Source organism: Penicillium arizonense, assembly GCF_001773325.1.
Source record: "Penicillium arizonense strain CBS 141311 chromosome Unknown PENARI_contig006, whole genome shotgun sequence".
Classification (NCBI taxonomy): domain Eukaryota; kingdom Fungi; phylum Ascomycota; class Eurotiomycetes; order Eurotiales; family Aspergillaceae; genus Penicillium; species Penicillium arizonense.
The window spans coordinates 955,849-975,166 of record NW_019173283.1 but is presented as its reverse complement, the minus strand read 5'-3'; the positions used below and the strand labels follow the sequence as shown (position 1 = coordinate 975,166).

The 19,318-nt window shown below is 50.8% G+C and overlaps 5 protein-coding genes across 5 annotated transcripts; 1 reads left to right on the top strand and 4 right to left on the bottom strand.

Annotated features, from left to right (window-relative positions):
• Positions 1-657: 657 nt before the first annotated feature.
• PENARI_c006G11022 (DNA-(apurinic or apyrimidinic site) lyase APN2) lies at positions 658-2,896 on the bottom strand (the record flags this gene model as incomplete). The annotated part of the gene is made up of 6 exons (XM_022630608.1): positions 658-1,623; positions 1,683-2,458; positions 2,490-2,640; positions 2,697-2,742; positions 2,793-2,805; positions 2,869-2,896. The coding sequence occupies 6 exons, from the start codon at positions 2,894-2,896 to the stop codon at positions 658-660; spliced, it is 1,980 nt and encodes a 659-aa protein (XP_022489536.1).
• Positions 2,897-3,166: 270 nt separating this feature from the next.
• Positions 3,167-3,923, top strand: PENARI_c006G04981 (cytochrome c oxidase subunit VIa; the record flags this gene model as incomplete). The annotated part of the gene is made up of 5 exons (XM_022630324.1): positions 3,167-3,350; positions 3,430-3,454; positions 3,514-3,673; positions 3,730-3,737; positions 3,878-3,923. The coding sequence occupies 5 exons, from the start codon at positions 3,167-3,169 to the stop codon at positions 3,921-3,923; spliced, it is 423 nt and encodes a 140-aa protein (XP_022489602.1).
• A 786-nt stretch (positions 3,924-4,709) lies between these two features.
• On the bottom strand, positions 4,710-8,244 carry PENARI_c006G05591 (putative ubiquitin conjugating enzyme; the record flags this gene model as incomplete). The annotated part of the gene is made up of 2 exons (XM_022630344.1): positions 4,710-8,026; positions 8,082-8,244. 2 exons carry the CDS (start codon positions 8,242-8,244, stop codon positions 4,710-4,712), a joined length of 3,480 nt encoding a protein of 1,159 aa, XP_022489728.1.
• A 4,238-nt stretch (positions 8,245-12,482) lies between these two features.
• On the bottom strand, positions 12,483-14,651 carry sC (sulfate adenylyltransferase; the record flags this gene model as incomplete). The annotated part of the gene is made up of 5 exons (XM_022630440.1): positions 12,483-13,678; positions 13,729-13,874; positions 14,096-14,278; positions 14,355-14,382; positions 14,483-14,651. 5 exons carry the CDS (start codon positions 14,649-14,651, stop codon positions 12,483-12,485), a joined length of 1,722 nt encoding a protein of 573 aa, XP_022490010.1.
• An 844-nt stretch (positions 14,652-15,495) lies between these two features.
• PENARI_c006G09740 (uncharacterized protein) lies at positions 15,496-18,147 on the bottom strand (the record flags this gene model as incomplete). The annotated part of the gene is made up of 2 exons (XM_022630557.1): positions 15,496-16,658; positions 16,722-18,147. The coding sequence occupies 2 exons, from the start codon at positions 18,145-18,147 to the stop codon at positions 15,496-15,498; spliced, it is 2,589 nt and encodes an 862-aa protein (XP_022489958.1).
• Between the last annotated feature and the right edge of the window lie 1,171 nt (positions 18,148-19,318).

Genomic DNA, 19,318 nt, shown 5'->3' with positions numbered 1-19,318 from the left:
GGAATAACTCGTCCAGTTTCAGCTCATCTGGCTGGGATTACATGGCAGCCAATCCGATCTAACTTGAGGATGTTGGTAAGGTACTTCCCCTGAGGTATCTCCGATTCCAAATTTCCGCAGCAAAATATCATGAGTCATGCCCTAGCGAACAATGGTTTGTAGGAAGCCAATCAGAATATCGGAAAATAAAATAAACATTCACTACGATGGCTGAATAGCGAACAATTCCTGGGCGACCAATTACGACGAGGGAGGATAAAATACAGTTTGCGAAAAGCCGCTCAATGGGAAACAATAGAGAACGATCTCCCAGTCGGCCATTCAAAAACCGAAAAAAAAGGGCCGGAAGCCTCATCAGCAAGGCATCCACAGAGCTTCAGGTTCCCAGAGAACTTTCCCCGATCATGTCTTCCAGGAGAAATGCTCTGAGCCTCCCCAGACAGCCATCGATCTTGTAATAGTGGGCTCCAAGTAGCCCCTTGGGATTGCCGAGAATATACAATAGCGAAACATTTGCATGGACAAGGCAATTAATGCTAGCTACGGGGACACGAGATGAAGAAACCGTGCAATGCGGAGATGCAATCGTAGATATTGCTATTCATATATTGCTATGGGTTACCAAGCGAATCCCTCAATTTGGCACATAAATTTATATCATTGCTCCAGCGTTGTAGCAGACGGGTTCCAATCACTAGCCCAGATAAATGTAGGACACCGCCACTGCGTGCCTTTCTCCTTTACTCCACTAGGACCCAGTGGCCGAGGGCAAATCCAGAACGAGCGCCCGCGATTCATCCCTGGTTTCTTAGTTGTCAAGCTGATGCAGGGCTCCTGGTGTCCGTCACACGGTGGGACGGGCTTTTTAGTAAAAAGCTTCGACCAATCCTCCTTGCTGACGATTGGGTCAATGACTGTATCGTTGTCCATGAGCTTGCTGGATTTAGGTGTCTGGGTAGATGAGTCGTATGTGTGTGTTTCAGTGGGCTGCGATCCGAGGTCTGGAGCTGTCTGGTTCTCTTCTGACGAGGAAGGTGTTTGGATGTTAAGCGGTGTCCCCGAGACAGGGACTGATATTGAGGAATGAGTAGATTCATCGCAGTTCATGACTTTCGGTTTGAAGAACCCCGTCAGTGACTTTTGGCCTGCTGTTGTAGCCCCTGGAGACGCTGTTGCTGAGGACTTGCTGCGTTTCGTCAGTGGAGTTGGAAGAGGTTGCGCGCGCTTGCGAGAAGCTGTATGATTTGATTGGTTGTCAGTTTTGATGGGCGCAGAAGAGCTTTGAACAATTCCACAAGACTGGGATGTTGTAGTTGCGACCGGTGATTCTGGAGTTTGAGCCTCAGATTCTGTAGTGAATGCCACGGCCGAGTGCACCGGTTTCGTTGGAGCACTGGCCGGTTTGCGAGCAAACATATCCTTGATACTGCGGCGCTTATTAACGTCAAACTCTGGCAGTAAACGTCCTGAAGCAGGCAATGCAAATTTGACCGAGTATTCCTGTTGGCGCTCGCCATTTTTGAACATTCCCGGTGGGTTAAGAATGTCTTTGACGTTCACCAGGCCTTCCGGCTGCGGTATGGAGTCTTTGAAGTCGACGAAGACAGGGCAGTGGTCCGATCCCTAAATAGCGATCCATCATCAGCCATCAACCCTGTACCAGCTATTGAACGAACTCTCACCATCAAACCTTCCTGGATATTGGATCCTGAGAGCCAGTCCTGCATATTCAAGCTGCAAAGCACATAGTCGATCCTTGAACCATAGTTTCCTGGCCGAGTATTAAGTTTCTGATCCCAACACGTATACATCCCAGTACGATCTGGATGGAACAACCTGCAGGTATCAAAGAGAACCGGCTCTTCCCTGCCGCTGTCGCGTTCACCGATAACGACACCGTCAGATAGCAGGTGGTTGAAAAGACGCCGAGCAGGGCTAGATATGAACTCCTCCTCCGACGTTGTGCCCTTCCGTATAGCTTCCATCCCATGTGCTGCATCGAATCCCCGTTTTGCAATGTTGATATCCCCAGCCACGATCACGCGTTTTCCCATCGCTGTCAGGTTGCGGACCCGAGAATCCAAGGCATTGAGAAAGTCCATGCGGAAGGTATCTCGACTTTCGTCCCGATTTGCTGGACAGTATACACCAATTAGAACAAAGGCGGGAAACTCCAGAATAACACAACGGCCTTCGGAGTCAAGGGTTGATGCATCGATTCTGGCTCCAGGCCCCGGGTTGGAGTCATCTTGCTCGTCTTCTGAATCAGGCTCTTCAGGATCTACCACTACCCGGGAAAGTTGCTCAGCGGTGGGATATCCACCAATCTGTTGCTCTTTTGGAAGATCGCAGAATGATACCGACGAGTTCGGCGGGCAGAGAACACCAGTGATGCCTTCTTCGGCTCGTATGGGAGCACATGTGGCATTGCGCGTGTATATTACAACACCAGAGTACCCTTTAAACTGTCAGTAACCGGTATAGAATACGCAGCAGGAGCAGCTTGCCTTTCTTAAATCGAGGGAGACTGAAGTAGCAGTCCCAACCTGGCACCAAGACCATGTCATCGCGGAGGTCTTTGCGTTGGATCTTGGTCTCTTGGAGAATGACAATATCAGATTCCAGGGTGTCAAACATGGACTTGGGTGACTCGATTAGCTACTCATATCTGTAACAGGAAAGGGATGGACGCTTACCTCAAACGTGCGCGTCCCTCTCCATGGCTCATAGGAAAACGGATTTCTTGACAAGTAGTGAGCCTTGTATCTTCAGCCTACAGGTGCTTAACATACCGAATACCATTGACTAAGCATGTGTGATTAGCATATGTTTCATCCACTTCCTGTCAACAAATCAGATGGAGCTCACCATTCCACGTCGTGATACGGAATCCCATGCTGAAGGCTAGTGTTCCAACAAGCACAGCAGCATGTCCAGTAGTGAGTGGATAGCCACAACAAAAAAAGCTGCTCAAGTCGTAGCATCGACAGCTTCTGTCGAATCGCGGTGCATACGTATCCCGTGACATAGCTATCACGTGATATAAATGGGGTGATGTCAACTTACATAAGCCGGGAGATCACGGGGATACGCTAAAGGCGGCTTTTGCTTCAACGCACCACCTCCGGTCCACCACCTGCAAAAGAACCCCTTAGCACCACCCACCATGTTCTCTCAGCGCAACATTGCCCGCCTGTCCCAGCGTGCTTCGCAGCAGATGCGTTCCGCTCCGGTCCGCTCGACTGTCCAGCGCCGTTTCAACAGCGCCGAGGCCAAGCCCTCATGGATCGTCGACAACGAGTTCAACCGCGAGAGAGCTGCCGTCAAGCACCACGCTGCTTCCACTAGTGGTGCGTACCCCACTCAATTGATCCATCACCAGGTTATTCCCGGCGGAAAATACCGATCGCTAACCCAATGATTGTTTAGACCTCTGGCGCAAGCTGTCCATCTTGTACGTCTCCAATGGCTTTGATGCCCGCACTACCAGAACAGAAACTAATTGCCCCGCAGCGCTGTCATTCCCTGCCTGATCGGCGGTGGTCTCAACGCCTACAACCTCTGGAACGAGCACTGGGAGCACTGGGAGCACATGCCTCCTATCGAGGAGCGCACCGAGTACCCTTACCAGAACATCCGTGTGAAGAACTTCCCCTTCGGTGACGGTGACAAGGTACGTTCTCACCCGAATTTGCAATAAAGGTGTAAGCTAATCCATATGCGATACAGACCCTCTTGTGAGTTTCAACCCCGCCATACATTATCAATCTCCCTGCAGAACAGTCGGCTCTGCACCGAACAAGTGCAAGCTGACTTGACACCTACTTCTTTTATTCTTACTCCCCACAAATAGCACCGCTAACTGATCTATCTCTAGCTGGAACTCCGAAGTCAACTACCACAACAAGGACAAGGCCACCTAAATGACGCCATTGAGGATCGAGAAACACCTCAGAAACTTTTTGGCAGACCCTCTTTTGCGTGCGAGGGCTGTCTTCTTTGAGTGCATATCATGTGTAAATCTATCTCGCTGTTGTTCTAGGGGTGAAATACAGTCAGATGCTTGGGAAGATGAGGGTCCATTTGACAGAATGAAGCGACGCTTCGTATTTCTTAACATTCATTCGTGCTGCTACTTATTCCTTTTGTCCGCTCTTGGATTCTTTCCTTATATTGATCTATCCGGAATTCAATATCTACTTGGGTTGCCGGATGTGACCTAGCCCAGCAAGTAGATAATGCGCCTCCAACTGCCCACAGGACGGAATATACCAGAGATTGTACCAGAAGGTGATTGGCAAGTCATATGGATGGCTGGCTCGACGAGTGGCTTCAGTCCCTGTTAGCTTGACCGGATGCCTGTAGGATTGTTGCGCTTTGCATTATTTGATATTGAATTGTTCAAGGGGACAATTGAAAGCCTTAATGGCGGTTTTCTATTACCCCTGTACTAAGCAAATGGTTAATCAAATAATTTAGATCGAAGAAATCACTTGAGTATCAGCAATATCTACTTCCTGTAGAAGAAACGCCTTTCGGGAGAATAACCAAGCAAGTTGCAGTCCACCACATTGGTTTTTGTTCTGCAGTGCGAGCCACCATCTGTTTCTGAGAAAAAGAAAGAAAAAAAAAAGAAAGAAGAAAGTAAAGCAAGTCCTCAAATGCCGAACGAGAATCAATCTGCGCACAAGGAAGAATCTCGTCAGGAATCACCAAGCAATCCGCTGAAGGTCACTTGAGACCTTCCATCCATGCGCGCGGCAAGCTCTAGTGTAAGCAGCCACTGCTTCGCCAACCGAATAGTCAGTCTTGGAAGACCCAAGTAGCAAACGAGCAGGTTTGGGGTCAGTGGCAGTAAGAGCCATGCGAACCTGCAGCAGGACACTCTCAATCGAAGCAGAAGGCAACCAGCCAGAATGGGTGAGAAGCTCCATGCACATCGCGCCGCCGGCCGTAACGTGTCCGCCACCCCCAGCAGCAAATTCAAGGAAGCGAGGACGGATGACCCGCACGAATGGCGGGTCCATTGGGAACTGGGGAGGGAATCGAAGCTCGAGGACGATGCTTTTCAAGTTGGCAGCTTTGAGATCCTTTGCGAGTGGGAGCCCTGGGTCGAAGGTGTGTAGTTCCACGATCCATTGGTAGACTGTTGTAATCAGGTTGACGTCGACGTACCAGCCCAGTTCGCTGAGTGGGACTTGTCCCTGGACTTTGATGGTTGCGTTGAGATGCTGCTGGAGCATCTTTGTCGCTGGCATGGTGGCATACTGTGGTGGGTTGAGCAGAGACAAAGTTTCCTCCGTCAGGGTTCCAGGTCGGAAATCAGTCTTGGGATCAACGGGTGTGGAGCTTGCTTGTGAGCTTCCTGTTGGCGTGTCTTGCATTTCGTCGTCTGAGAGAAGGATTGTGATATCTTCTATATCGGTTTCGATGCTGTCATTATCATCGTTGTCGTTGTTGTAGCTGTCTTTGGTGTCGTTGGTGTCATTATTGTCATTATTGTCATTACTGTCATTATTATTGTTATTCTCGTTGCCATCAACGTCAATGGGATGATTTTGAGTGTGTCCGAGTAAGAATTTGCGCCTTTTGGGTGGTGCAGCAAAGTCAATAACCACAGGCGTATTTGGCTTTTCTGTCGCAACTTGAAAAGTTCGACCACGATGGCCGCTTAGTGCCGAGATTGGTATCCTGATGAGTGTTCCATCGGGGCCATGAACACGACAACGAGGATCCTGTTTGTAAATGAAGCTTCCAGTTTGGTTGGTGTTTGATGGCTTAGATGTTGACTTCGACCCCTCGGAGGGGCTGATGAGCTTGACGAAAAGGTATCTTGGTTGGATCCAGTCTAAATTTTGCACGACATAGTGTGGAGTTTGAGACACGAAGTCGTTGGGAGAATTGACAACTTCGTTCAACGAAACCACTGTCATGATGTCCATTCGGTTCTGGGGCCAAGTGCCAGATGTATGGCGATTGGTGTATCCCAACGAAGTGTGGAAGGTATTGGACATGTAGACTCCATTGCCACAGGAACGGCCATTGATCACTCGTTTGAAATGAAGACCTTCGCGGAGGATACTGTGCCAGTTATGCACAGGGCTCCCATGCCAAGCGAAGAGCGTCGGGTGCTTGGGTTTGGTTTTCATGGACACGGAATTGACAGCATCCACAAATCGCTGCTCCTTGTCGGCGGCGCCCTGCACAAGTCGAAACTGGACATAGTCTTCCATGCCACGCACTTGGTGACGAGTCTCCTTGTTGTCCATTCTAATGAACGATCGATTCGATGCAACGATCCATCGTAACAGGTCCAATGCGGCGGGAGAAATCATTTCTTTCCATGAAGAGAGAAGCCTTTCTTTTCCATACTCGCCGATAAACGCCTTCATGTCCTCGATTTCTGGAAGCGAGCTCAACAATACAGAGATCATAGCTTGCTTTTGTGGGGCAGGCAAATCATCAAAGTTTGTGTTATAGATCACGAAATTCACCTTTTGCGGCTGATCTATCAGGTCTGTTGCCTGAATCTGACGACCGAGGGCGATTGGTAGCGAAATTCGAATATGATTCGAAGATTCGCCGACTTGGTCAACGCGGCAATGCCAGTTTTCCCTCCATAGATCCTTATCAGTAGAGGCCTCGGGGCGAACGATGGCAATCCAATCACCTTCTTTGACCTGAGGTGGTTTGTCTGTGTAAAGATCAAGCTTTGATGCAGTCAATCGCCCGACAAGCAACGGACCAGATTTGGGGTCCTTTCTCGAAAGCATTTCGGCGGGAACACGAAGCGCAAGACCGGTTGGGAAATCTTCAAGAAGCATCGATGTAGCTCGTGCGTATGCCAGGCTGATCAGCAAGTCGACGACAAAGGGCTGCGAGCAGATCTCATATTCCAGACCTGGACCCATGTCCATTGCCATGTATTGATACAAGCACAGACCACTTGAGCAAACATACGGCTTAAGTGCCTCGAAAGTATCACCGGTCTTGCAATGGCAGACAAGGCAAAACTCTGTGCATTTGACAAAATGACGCAGGGTAAACTGCATGGCAAGAAGAGGCAAAGACAGGACATTCATATTCTGATGCATCTCAACCATATGATCAGCCGCAAGAAATGTTGGCGTTGAAGTAGCCCAGCTGTCCGGCTGACGATATTCATCTGAAATCGTATCAAAGTCAACGAGGATTTTGCCTTGGTTGGTGTGGAAGTATAGTTCGGCTCCCGTCCATGAAAGTCCATGCTGTACCCGAAGTCCGATTATCTTCAGAAGTCGTTCTTTGAGAAGCGAGTTGATCGATCTTCCGATGAAGAGCGGTCTCATAGGGTGACCTGCGAGTGTATTGTGGGAATCGGTGTTCGTGTGCTTGGCCGTTTGAGCATGTGTGCTTTCAATGGCCTCCAGAGCATACTCCAGAGATGGTTTGTATGAATCGCAAAGCCCAACGTGCATCTGAACGAAGGTAGGTTTTGACTCGCGCGCCGCCTCGAAGATTGTTTCGAGATCAAGGTAGGTTGGCCGATAACGAATCAGCAATACCAGGTACTCCGAGGGACGGACGTTCCATGCATCCATAGCCTCCTCGGAAATTCTCAGTTTGGCAATGCGACAGGAGACAGAAACGATGATATCCCCTTGTAGTGAGCCCAGGTGTCCCACCTTGAATCCCGCATTCTTGGCCGCAAGCAAGTCCCGGCGGATCTTCTCTCGTATTACCTGCTCATTTTCAATTCCCACGGGAAGAAAGTCGGCGGCTTCTTGAGCTTCCCAGTCTGAGTCACCATATTCAGAGACCAGGTCCTCGTCGCTGAAACCCAATCCATCATCTAGCAGACTGGATGTGTCATTGGGGTCAACGATGGTATCGGTAATGACATTCTCAATGCTACCCAGCATATCATGGATCGTTGAGCCTGTGAAGAAAGAGACACAGTTCTCAACGGCTGAGGTGACAGCCTTGGGACAATCTTCAGACGTCGAAAAGATCAGGTAGCTGTGATCTTTTGGGTAATCATGAGAATCTGTAACTGGGTCAGTAAGATGTTTTGAAAAATAAATGCACATAACATAACCAACCGGATAATATGACCTGGAACTCAAGCTCAAGGTTTGTCCCAGGTAATTTGAACATAAAGGAGACCGATCCTTCATATTCCCCAGCCTTAACATCTGTTATGCTGGAGAAGGTGCCAGGGATGGCAGCCACCTCGAAATCCCTCAAGAAGTCTTTTCGTGGCATGATGACGAAGGGTCAAATGCGCGGACCTGAGAGTTCTTGATTGAAATGTGACAGGCGAAGACCAACCAAGGTAAGAAGCGAAAGGTCAGGGAACCCGATGAAAAGAAACAGGCCCAGTGACAAACATGAGCAGAGATAGTTGTGGAAGAGAAGGTAGAGAAAAGAAAGTGAGTATTAATGAAGTAGAAATCAACACAAAGCCCAAGAAGTTGGAATATGAGGTACGGCGGAAGCCCCCACATCGGTCGATCAGCCGGGCTTGGCGCTTGCTGCCTGAGGCGGTTCTATACTCTTTTTTGACTCACTTGGATCACTACACGTCATTATTCATGTTATTGTATGTGATACAGTGATCCAAGCTAGAATGGTACCGATAATTCATGATAGAAGACCTCAGCAAGACCGATATTCCCAAATATATACAGCTGAAAATGTCCGAACAGGGGGTATATACTATTCCTTCAGCCTCTCTAAGTCCCTCTCAGCCATAGGCCGATTAAACAAAAAGGCCACGCTAACCAGCCCCTTCCCAATGGCGCAAAGGAGAATAGGAAAAGTCGAACTAACCTCACGCTTCGCAAAAGCACCAACAAAACAGCCAGCGGTCAACATAATCAGAAACATAACCCTTCGATTCCTCAGCCGATTCTTCAACTTGCCCAAACACGGATCAACAACCACATCAATGAACGCAGCTGTCGCCATAGCAGTAGTAATTTCCGTTATCTTCAACGACCGACTCATAGCAACCTGCCCACCAGACGAGAAAGCCAAACAAGCAATAACAGCCATAGCAGCGGGACCGTCACGGCGAATGGGAAAACAATACTGTATAGCGACAGCCGTGAAGACAAGAGCGGTTTGAATAAAATTACTGATAAGGAGCCATAGTCGTCGCCGCACACCGATATAATTCCCTAGTTGACCCATAACGAAACCGCCTGCCACGAAGTGGCTCAGACTTACCCCGATATTGGGGAAACTGTATGCATTGTTGGTCAGGCCTGCTACGCCAATTGCGAGGAAGAGTGTGTTTCCTGTTTGGTTGGAGGCGAAGCAGGTGTAGTCGGGCCAGGCAGCTGCGTCTTGGATGCCCGTTGCGAAGGAGAGGAGTAGTAGTTCGCATTCGAGGAGGAGGTCCTCGCGGATATCTTCCATTAGGAAGTCTCGTAGCCGGGATTTGCGGGGTTTGTTAGTTAAAGGTAGTGTGTCGTCCATTTTGAGATTTGCTACTGATCGATGTTAGTTTGTGATGCAGTCTAGCAAGTTTGTCTTATACTCACGGTAACTCCAAATGACCCACGGTTAGTGAGAGCAGATCGCTGATCAACACGATCTTGTGATCTTTGGGTCTACAATATCGAAGATCTAAGCACGTTCGTCTCGGGTTCCGGTATCAAGATCAATGAATATCAACGAGCTACCAGTTGGACTGAACTGAACCACGCCGAATGTCCTCAACATAACGAACGCCATCAGCTTGGCATCCGACTATATACATGTGAATGGCACTCAATTCCTTGAAAAAAGATCAAACCCTACCGACATTCCATGCTGACGTATATCCATCATTCCAAAGGAAGGAAGAATTCCAGGCCAGCAGCGTCGAAGATCGACGGTTGTGGAGTTCAGCAGGGTGTGCAGTATGTGTGGCTTTGATATCCAGGCTAATCTGGCGTCTTTTATGGGTTGATGGGCTATCAGTGATGAAATCTAATTCGTGGCCTTGTTTCTGTTCGCTCCACGTATATCGGGCTTCCACCCCAGAGCTTACTTGTATACAGTAACTGCTGGGACATGCCAAGGCTGAGACTTGATCATCGTTTTAATATAGGCATTTGGACTAACTGTTACTGTCGAAGGTATGTATGTCTACGTTATGGGAGATTCTTATCAGTTCGATGCGTTGGGATCGGGGCTTGCTTGCATCGTCATTCTGAGATAATGGTATAAGTAGAGAGTTATGTCGGGCAATAAACGCCATTCTGTTATACAATTGGAGGACTGCCTAGGTAGAAAGTATATACACATGAAACTCAACGCAAGCGCCTTGAGAAAAGAAAGCACCAGCAGATAAGAACTCCAACTCCACACCAGACCCTCACAAACCTATGTGCAGGTATACAGTCCCAATAATTAAACGAACAAGGAACTATTGGGAGCAAGAGTATCCAGCCCAGACTCACCCTCCAAGAGCGGGAAGAGTCTGCGAATGCGATCCTCAAGAATAGCATCCTCAGCCTCCCAGCGTCTGCGATCAAGAGTCTTAGCCTGAGCACGACGCTCACCACCAAACCAAGCACTCTTGGCCTGCTCTCTGCTCTCCTGCTCTTCCTTCCGGGAACGAGCAACTAGGGAAGAGACCATAGTTTTCCAGTTCTCCAGACCAACCTTGACACACTGCGCACAGCGAGTGCGGGCATCGCGGTTGCCGGAGTTTCCAAGGTCAAGCATCGTGGACTCGGCCATATCGACAGCATCCCGAGTCCAGGCGAGGCCTAATTCTTTGTTTGAGGAGGCGTAGAGGATCTCGCCGATGTAAGTCATTAGACCTGCTTCTTCGCAGGCAGAAGCGCTTGTGCGCTGTGGGGGCTTATCGCCTGATGGGAGAGGTTCGGGGTAGGTAACGGGGACGAGGACGTTTTTGATTGATTTGAAGAGGGAGGTGAAGATGTCGTTGGTATTTTTGTGAGGGGATGGGAAGGAGGGGAGGCTGAAGTCTTCTGAGATGGGGAGGTTGCGGCGGGCTTGAAGGACTGATGTGAAAAGGGAGAGAGCTATTGGGAGGTTGCCTTGGCGGGCGTTGTGGACTGCAAGAGCTGTAGAGACACGGAGGAGGTTCTCTGATGGTAAATCCCCACCCTTGCTGTTCTTCAGAACTCCGTTTTTCATGTCCACAACCTTGCTGACGTCTCCTTCCAGTCCACCAGCGGCAATGTCCAAGGCCCAGGTGTACATGTCACCTGCTGTCTGGCCGAGACCCTTGAAATCAAGCCAATCGGCATATGCCAAAGCAGCGTCGAGTTTCTGCCTTGTATCAAAGCCCCTAGTCGTCAAGACCTTCATATAGAAACTCTCCGGAGACGGAGAAGCCTGCTCGCAGTCCTCCTCATGCGGCACCTTCTTCTGACCAACAGGCATAGGCTTCGGCCTAGGGTTGGACGGCCCAACAACATACTCTGCGGGGGCAGAGATACGCTGCTTGCGATCCGTCAACCATCCATCCAAATTCTCAGCAGCTTTAGCAGCGCCCATGAGCGCCTGGAAATATCCACGACGCCAAGGCTCACTCTTCGCCGAAACATCAAGCCCAGTCCGGCCAACACCTTCAACCAAGAATCCGCCCTCGTCCTGCTCGATAATGCCCTTGCCTTCAATCTCAGGATCTTCCAGACGCTCCAGCAACTCACGCAAATATCCAGCAACCATAGGCCAATTGGTCATAAGCTGACCAATCTGTTCAGGGTTCTGCTGTGCCTGCGCAGAGCGCAAACACCAGCGACTTTTCCAAGACCATTCCGGCGGCGTGGGCCACGAATGTTCAATATCTTCTTGGTAAACGCCGAGCTTGACGACGGAGAAAAGGACGAGAATGGCGTAGAACGACAAGCCAACCTTGATACCGCGCGATAATCGGCGCTTATAGTGTTCACGACTTTCGGTTGAGATCAGACGGCCGAAATGTTGACGAAGGTGGATTGATAGAGGTGGGAGTGGTCGGGCTGGCGCAAGCGGTGATAGGAAGGGTAGTTGGGGTCGACCTTGCGCCGGAGAAAGAAGTTGTAGGCGTGTGCGTTGAGTGAACGGCCGAAGGTGGACGTTTGGGCCAGGGGTCCGAGGTGGTAGCACCGGCCGGATATGGCTCTGTATACGCCCAATAGCGCTGCGAGGTGGCAACATTGTTGGATTGTTGAAAAGCAGTAGTGAAGCCTCGACGACCTGGGGATCCGATATGCTCGTTTGTCTTGTTTGCTTGGCACGTGACCTGCACCTGCCGACCTTAAAGTGACCGGCGAGAATCCAATGCCACTTTCCAAGGATTTCACACGAGATGAGTGTCTACGATTGGAGCAAAGTGTGAATCAAGAAATCTTCGATAAACCGAAATCAAACGTCTATTGGCAAAGTATCTAAGCCAGGGGAATCCAAATAAAGCCCACTACCAAAAACCAGTACACATTTCTATGCACAAGAGACCAAAAACTACTCCAGTAAATTCCATCCAATCAGAAAATAGTTTACTGACGCTCCAGGAAGCCCTGGCTCTCGAGAATGAGAATGATCTCGTGGACGATGCTACGCACGCTCTGCTTGGAGAAGTCGACGACGAGGTCAGCCTTCTCGGGAGTCTCATAGGGGTCATCGACACCAGTGAAGCCCTTGATCTCGCCACGGCGAGCGGCGGCGTAGATACCACGCTTGTCGGTCTTCTCGCAGTGCTCGAGGGGAGTAGCGACGTGAACCAGGAAGAAGGAACCAGCCTGGGAGACGGCGTCACGGGCGTACTTGCGGGAGACTTCGTGGGGAGCGATGGGGGCAGCGATGACGGCGGCACCGGCGCGGGTGAGCTCGGTGGCGACGAAGGCAATGCGCTGGATGTTGGTGTGACGGTCCTCGCGGGTGAAGCCAAGCTCGGAGGAGAGCTCGTGGCGGACGGTGTCACCCAGCAGCAGGGACACAGAGCGGCCACCCTGCTGGTTCAGGGTAACCTGGAGGGCACGAGCAATGGCGTCCTTGCCGGAGTTCAACAGACCGGTAAGGAAGATGGTGAAACCCTGGGCGGCACGAGGGGGGTTGGACTCGCGCAGGATCTTGACAACCTCGGGGTAAGAGAACCACTCGGGGATGTGAGCGCCGGAGCGCAGACGGCGACGGAGCTCGGTACCGGAGATGTTGAGGGTCTTGACGCCAGCGGGGACCTGGTCAACGGGACGGTACTCGTCGGTGTCGGGGAGGTATGTAACCATCTGGAACTCGACGACCTCAATGCCGAGCTCGTCCTTGTACTTCTCGACGGCGTGCTGGGCATCGTAAGGACCGTAGAAGTCCTCACCCTTGGAGTTGGAACCAGGACCGGCGTGGTCACGGCCGACAATGAAGTGGGTGGCACCATGGTTCTTACGGATGATGGCGTGCCAGATGGCCTCACGGGGACCACCCATACGCATAGCCAGACCGAGCAGACCCAGAACGGCCATGCCGTTCGGGTAACGGGGGAGGAGAGCCTCGTAGGCGCGGACACGGGTGAAGTGGTCAATGTCACCGGGCTTGGTGAGACCGACGACGGGGTGGATCAGGACGTTAGCCTGGCGAGAGCGGGCCGCGCGGACGGTAAGCTCACGGTGAGCACGGTGCATGGGGTTACGGGTCTGGAAAGCGACGACACGGGACCAGCCCAGCTTGTCGAAGTGGACGCGCAGCTCCGCGGGAGTGTCTGAGGTTATATTAGTCCAAATCCCAGTCACAATCGGAATTCCAACATACAGCGGAGAGCGACATAGTCGTAGTGGTTCAGCTTGTTGACAGCCTCGACCTTTCCACCAATGTAGAACTCCTCAACGGTCTCGTTCAGGTACTTGATGGCAGGGTGCTCGGGGTCACCGCCGAAGACGAGCTTAGCCTCTCTGGCCCTAATCAGGGGGAAATTCCACGTCAGCGAGCCCCACTAAAAGCACAAGCCTCAATGGGCTTATACATGCGTAACGCTCGAGGATTGCGACACCAAAACGCCACGAATGCTTTTGGTCTCTCAATATGGAAAAAGCAAAAGCACTGGGTGTGTTCCAGGGATGCATCTAACGATCGCCAATGCAGTCCCGAGACTCGAAAAGCAAAAAGGTCCGAAACTCACTTGTCGGGGCGGTAGATGTCGTCAATGGTCAGGATGGCCAAGTTGCGGTCGTCACGGAAGTCACGCAGGGTAATACGGGAACCAGCCTGGAGCTTGTTCTCGCTGATAACCTTCTGGCTGGCATCGAGGGTGATGGGCATGGAGAAGACGTTGCCATCGGCAAGGCGGTTGTCCTCACAGACGCTATATGCACATCATCAGCATTATGCAATCTTTGTGCAGAATGACCGGTCTCATTCCAATGGCTCATAATACATACCCGTCATAATCGGCCTGGTTCATGAAACCTGCATGAAGATCGGCGTTAGCGATTGCCCCTCCCAAAAAAAATTACAGATCCAATCCCGCCACACCACCAAGCGGTTCCAAATAATCAATTGAACTTACCCTCGAGAGGAGAGAAACCTCCGTTCATGATCAGCTCGAGATCACACAGCTGGCGCTCGGAAAGCACAACAGCGGGCAGGGTCTCGGCCTCAGTGGCGAGCTCAGCCTGGCGGGGAGCATCGCGGGCGAGGAGATCCTTCAGGACACCACCGTGGGGAGTGTTGGCCATTGTGTAAGAAAGGATAAAAAAGAACTTTTTGAAAGTCTCCCTGAAAATGGAAGATAATGTACAGAAGGGAGTGGAAAGAAAGGAAGGGGAGAGCCAGTGACTTTATGAAATTCTCACGGAGGGGCCACGACATGGCATCAGTCGTCAACAGTGGAGCATGGGGGGGCTTGGCTTGGCCGATTCCGCCATCCAGAACAAGTAACCAGGTGTCTATCAACTTCCATTTCCTTGAATTGCAGGTTTCATTTTTCCACTGTTCGTTCCAGGGGACTAAGATCCATTTCTATGGTTTCACTTCCTCTATTTTCTATCTACACGTGGTCCCTTCATCCCCTCTAGCTCTACTTTGCTCCTAACTGTACCACAGGTTTCCATATCTCCGATGTCTCCGAGGCGGAATGGTGTACGTACTCGTAAATGGCGGGGATCTTCTGGATTTTCAGGGGGCGGCATATTCTTGGCCCACTGGATAGTGTTCCTCATCATAATGTGTGCTGTAAAGCATCAATTCCATCCCAGGTCACCCAAAGTCTCTATACAAGTTTATACATCGAGCGAACAAGAAATGTCTCAGCCCAGCCTTACGCCATTCTTCAAGGTCACGTGCTGCAGCACGCAACCTCCACTGTCAATCACGACATTGACCCGTCCCAATCAGGTAAGGATCGTCTTGGCATTCTACCTAAAACCCTAAATGCCGCAATCTCTACATGGAACAGCTCATCTACTGAAGTACACAGAAGTACAGAAGTACATATTACAATCAATGATAACATACAATACCACTATATTACATCAATTACTCACTACCTATGTACAAACTTTTCCACCTCTTCCTCATCTCTCACTGCGCCGTCACCGTACTGTTAGGGAGTGTGATGGTCAAATTCTTAAAGTCCAGAGTAAACGCACCCTCCTTCATCGAAGGATGGGTGGCATTCGTATAAGAATCAATTAGGTATCCCTGGATATGATCCCCAGAGGCCATAGCCGAATGAAGCGACCCAGTCTTCTGCAGAATGTACAGCACAGCAACCTGGGAGAACTCAACCACTTCTGAAGGAACAGCCGTCGCAGTCGCAGTAGATGCGGCAGCAGACACCTCGGCGGTTGAAGAGGGCTGGAAATTGATCTTGGTGGCTGTACCGGTGGCCGTGGAATCGGGTGCATGGTCTGGTTTGGTGGCTGACTTGCTTGTTGCTGCGTCGTCGTACAAGATACCGTTGACAGTAGCTTCGGCGCGAGATGCGAGGACGGGTGTTGGGCCGGAAGTCACGATAGAAGAAGAAGCGTGGTTCTTTTCGGATGGGATTGAGTCTGCTAGCATGTCGAGAGAACGACGGCTGTTGCTGTTGCTGGTACTGTTGGTAGTCTGAACATCACTGAAAGCAACTAGCGCATTCTCCGTCTTGCATGATATATTGTTCATGCTGAAAAGGGCCATGATAGTGTAGGCGTCGAGAGTGATATCGAACTTCTTCTTAGACTCATCGAACAAATTCGCGAGTGAACTGCCCATGGTTGCATTCTTGGTCGAAGCGCCGCTCAGGATGGCGTGAGTGGTACAGCTACCGTCATTCTCAACGGTGCATTGCGAGCCGGTATAGCCATTCGAGCAGACGCATGAGCATTCGCTGCCACTCGAGACACTAATGCCTCCATTCTTGCAGGGGTTTCTGTTTGCACAGGCTGCGTCTTTGTTCGCCTTTTCGCGAGGGACGGCGATAAGGAAGACTGGCAGAAGAACTGCAAGGATGACGATGATGAAGATGATGATGCAGAGAATCACGAAGACCTTGCGGGACATTCCGCAGCAGGTCTTCTTGCGGTTGGGGGCGTTTGGCTCGTCGTCGTTGGAATTGAGTTGCTCGACGTTACGCAGGTTTGAGCGGCCGAAGAAGATAGGCCAGGATCCACGGCCTTCGGGAGTCTGTAGGCCTGGTGGAGGGAAGGACGCGAGCATATCTGACAGGGAGCCAGAGTTGCGGCGGCGCTTTTCACCATTTCCTAGACATACGTTAATATTCTCGGATTGTATATCCATACACAGAGACAGGATTGTAAACTCACCCATCGCAGACTTAAATCCTGCCTCACCACCTGCAGCCAAGTCAGCCCGGCTGGCAGTCCTCCCATGGTCCAAGTTCGACGCAAGCTTCGTAGCACGACGAATCAAATCAGACAAGCTTGAAAGACTTCCACGAGCCTCTGCGTCCCGCAACGCACCCATGTTCAGAGCAGGAGGCTTGCGACCTCCGGGTCTCTTATCGCTCATAGTAGGTGCAGCTCTAGGCAGATCCCCACCGAAGACCTCAATCTCCTTCTGTAGAGCAGCACTGTAGGAAGAATTGTGTTGTTCGCGCTGGGTAAAGGGTGGTTTTTCCGGGTCAATGCCGTTCAAAGAGTCACTCGATGCGGTAGATGTAGACGCCTTTCGTAGATTGCTTGGTGGATAGAGCATTTGGTTGGCGGCAGCTCCCGCTCCCACACCAGCGGCTGCGCCTACAACTGCAGCCTTGTTTGAGTGCTCGTTTGGGGTGGGTGGTGCGTCTGGAATAGAAACAACAGACGCAGGATTGGACTTGAGGATCGTGCGCATTGTTGGCTTCCCACGCTTTCCAAGACTAGCACTTCGGACAAGGGTTGCATTTTCCTCTTTGGGACTTGGGTGAGGCTCGTCATCGTCTGATTCTATGTCAAGGTATGCACCCAGGATCTCTGATTCCGGAGGGCCAGAGCCCCAACTAGACGGGATCGCTCGGCTGGATGCGAAAGAGCCCTTGGTGAAACGGGGATCGGGAATATCCTCCGGAATGGGAGCCACGGACGATTGAGCTCGAGGGGGTCGTCGAGCATTTGGAGGTGCGACCAGACCTGCTGTCCGTTGGAAAGGATCTTGGGAAACATGGGGTTCAAGCGGTGGGATTGGAGGAGGGAATGGTGGCACATCTGGAATTGAAGCCGTCGAGGAGGCGGTCGATTGTCTGAACAAGTCATCGGTGGCAATCGAGATGCGAGGAGTCATGTCGACTGTACTAGTGGGACTAACGGGGGGCTCGGCCTTCAAGGGCCGCCGAGGTTGCAACGGCGGAGGCCGCTGCAGCTGTGAAAATGATCGGGGAGGCCGTGATGTAATGTTTGAGCTTGCTTCTGAGTCCTGGCCATCCCGTTCTGAATAGATTGACGGTGAGGGAATTTGGCTCTGGCGCGAAGGCATCTCACTTGGATGTGGCGGTCTTTGTGGAGGAGGTCCTTGCGGGAGCAAATACCTTGGATGGTGGTTGATTGGATTTGGCGGTAAGCCTGAGTCAGGCAGAGGCCATTGTGTCCGGTGAGAAATGTCTCTAGGCAGAGGTGACTGTCTCATCTGGTTGGATGGCGATGCTCGTTCTGGACGCACGCCAGCCTCAAGCAACTGTCTGGCGTGCTTGACTGACCCTTTCCTGTCGAGATCCCCGGACGGACGAGGACCCGGTCCGTAAGTTGGTGCACTCATTTGGTTACTTTGTTGATATGCCAAGTCTTGGGTTAAGTGTTGAGCAGGATCTCGTGTGTTGTTGTTGTTGTTGACGAGAGGTTAGGGCTTGCAGTACATCAAGCAACTTGGAACTGCGGCTCAGTAGAAAGAATGTTTTCATCCCCTGATTAAGAACTGAAAAGGAATGATAAATGGCTCGATACCCTGATCGAGTGAAGAATGAGAGAAAAAGAGGCTTTGAATAGCGAAAGAGAGGAACGGCGACAGCTTGAAGCAAGTGTCTAATAGAATGCGGATAGGATGATCGACCAAAGACTTGATAACCACAGGATCAAGCTTGAATCGCTAAAGAAAGGAAGGGACATTCAATGCCTCTGTTGAATAAGGTCAGATCAACCTATCCCAGTGTTTTTCAAGGCTTACCACTGCATACCAATAAAAACGAGAGAACTGAATCGCTAGTATCAAACCGCGTTCAAAAGGCAAACTGGCGTTCCATTACCCCGAGAAAGGGAGAACAAGACACAGTCAAAAGAAACGAGCCTCCAAAGAAAAGAAACGAGGGGGGCATCTCCTGACGGGGGCCCTGACACACTCCGGCACTATCTAAGACCCCGGGCCAGAATAGATTAAACGGGAAAGGTTTTGCAACCGAGGTGGAGGCTGGTGCAACTAATGTTTAAAGACATGCTCCGTGTAATATAACAGCCACATCAATACCCATATCACAGAGCAGAATCCTGCATAAACGCAGTGCTGACCGACTGGTCGGCTCTCACGACCAGTCGAATTTGCAGAGAAGCAAGCATCCGACAGTTGATGGACCGTAAATTCAGGAAAATGGAGAGCTAAACATGAGACTCTAGGCGAATCAGCCGACAATGATGGGGCCAAATGCACGAATCACACTGTCAGATCTCGAGGATGTTGCGCCAGTGGGGTCAGTTCCAGGAGTTAGTCCTGGACGCTACGTCTCATATTAAGAGTGGGCTCCCCCTGGGCCAAAGCGGGCAACCTGAAACTTGAGTAAACAATCAGAATCTGACGTATGGTCAAGGTGTATACTGTAACGTTAACTTAGATAACGAGAAGTGGTGTAAACAGCGTTGGAATATAACAGCTCCAGAAGATTGGAGAAGTGTAATCGGCTCCAGCGGCTCGGGGATTTTGTTCATTGTTAGCGATGGTC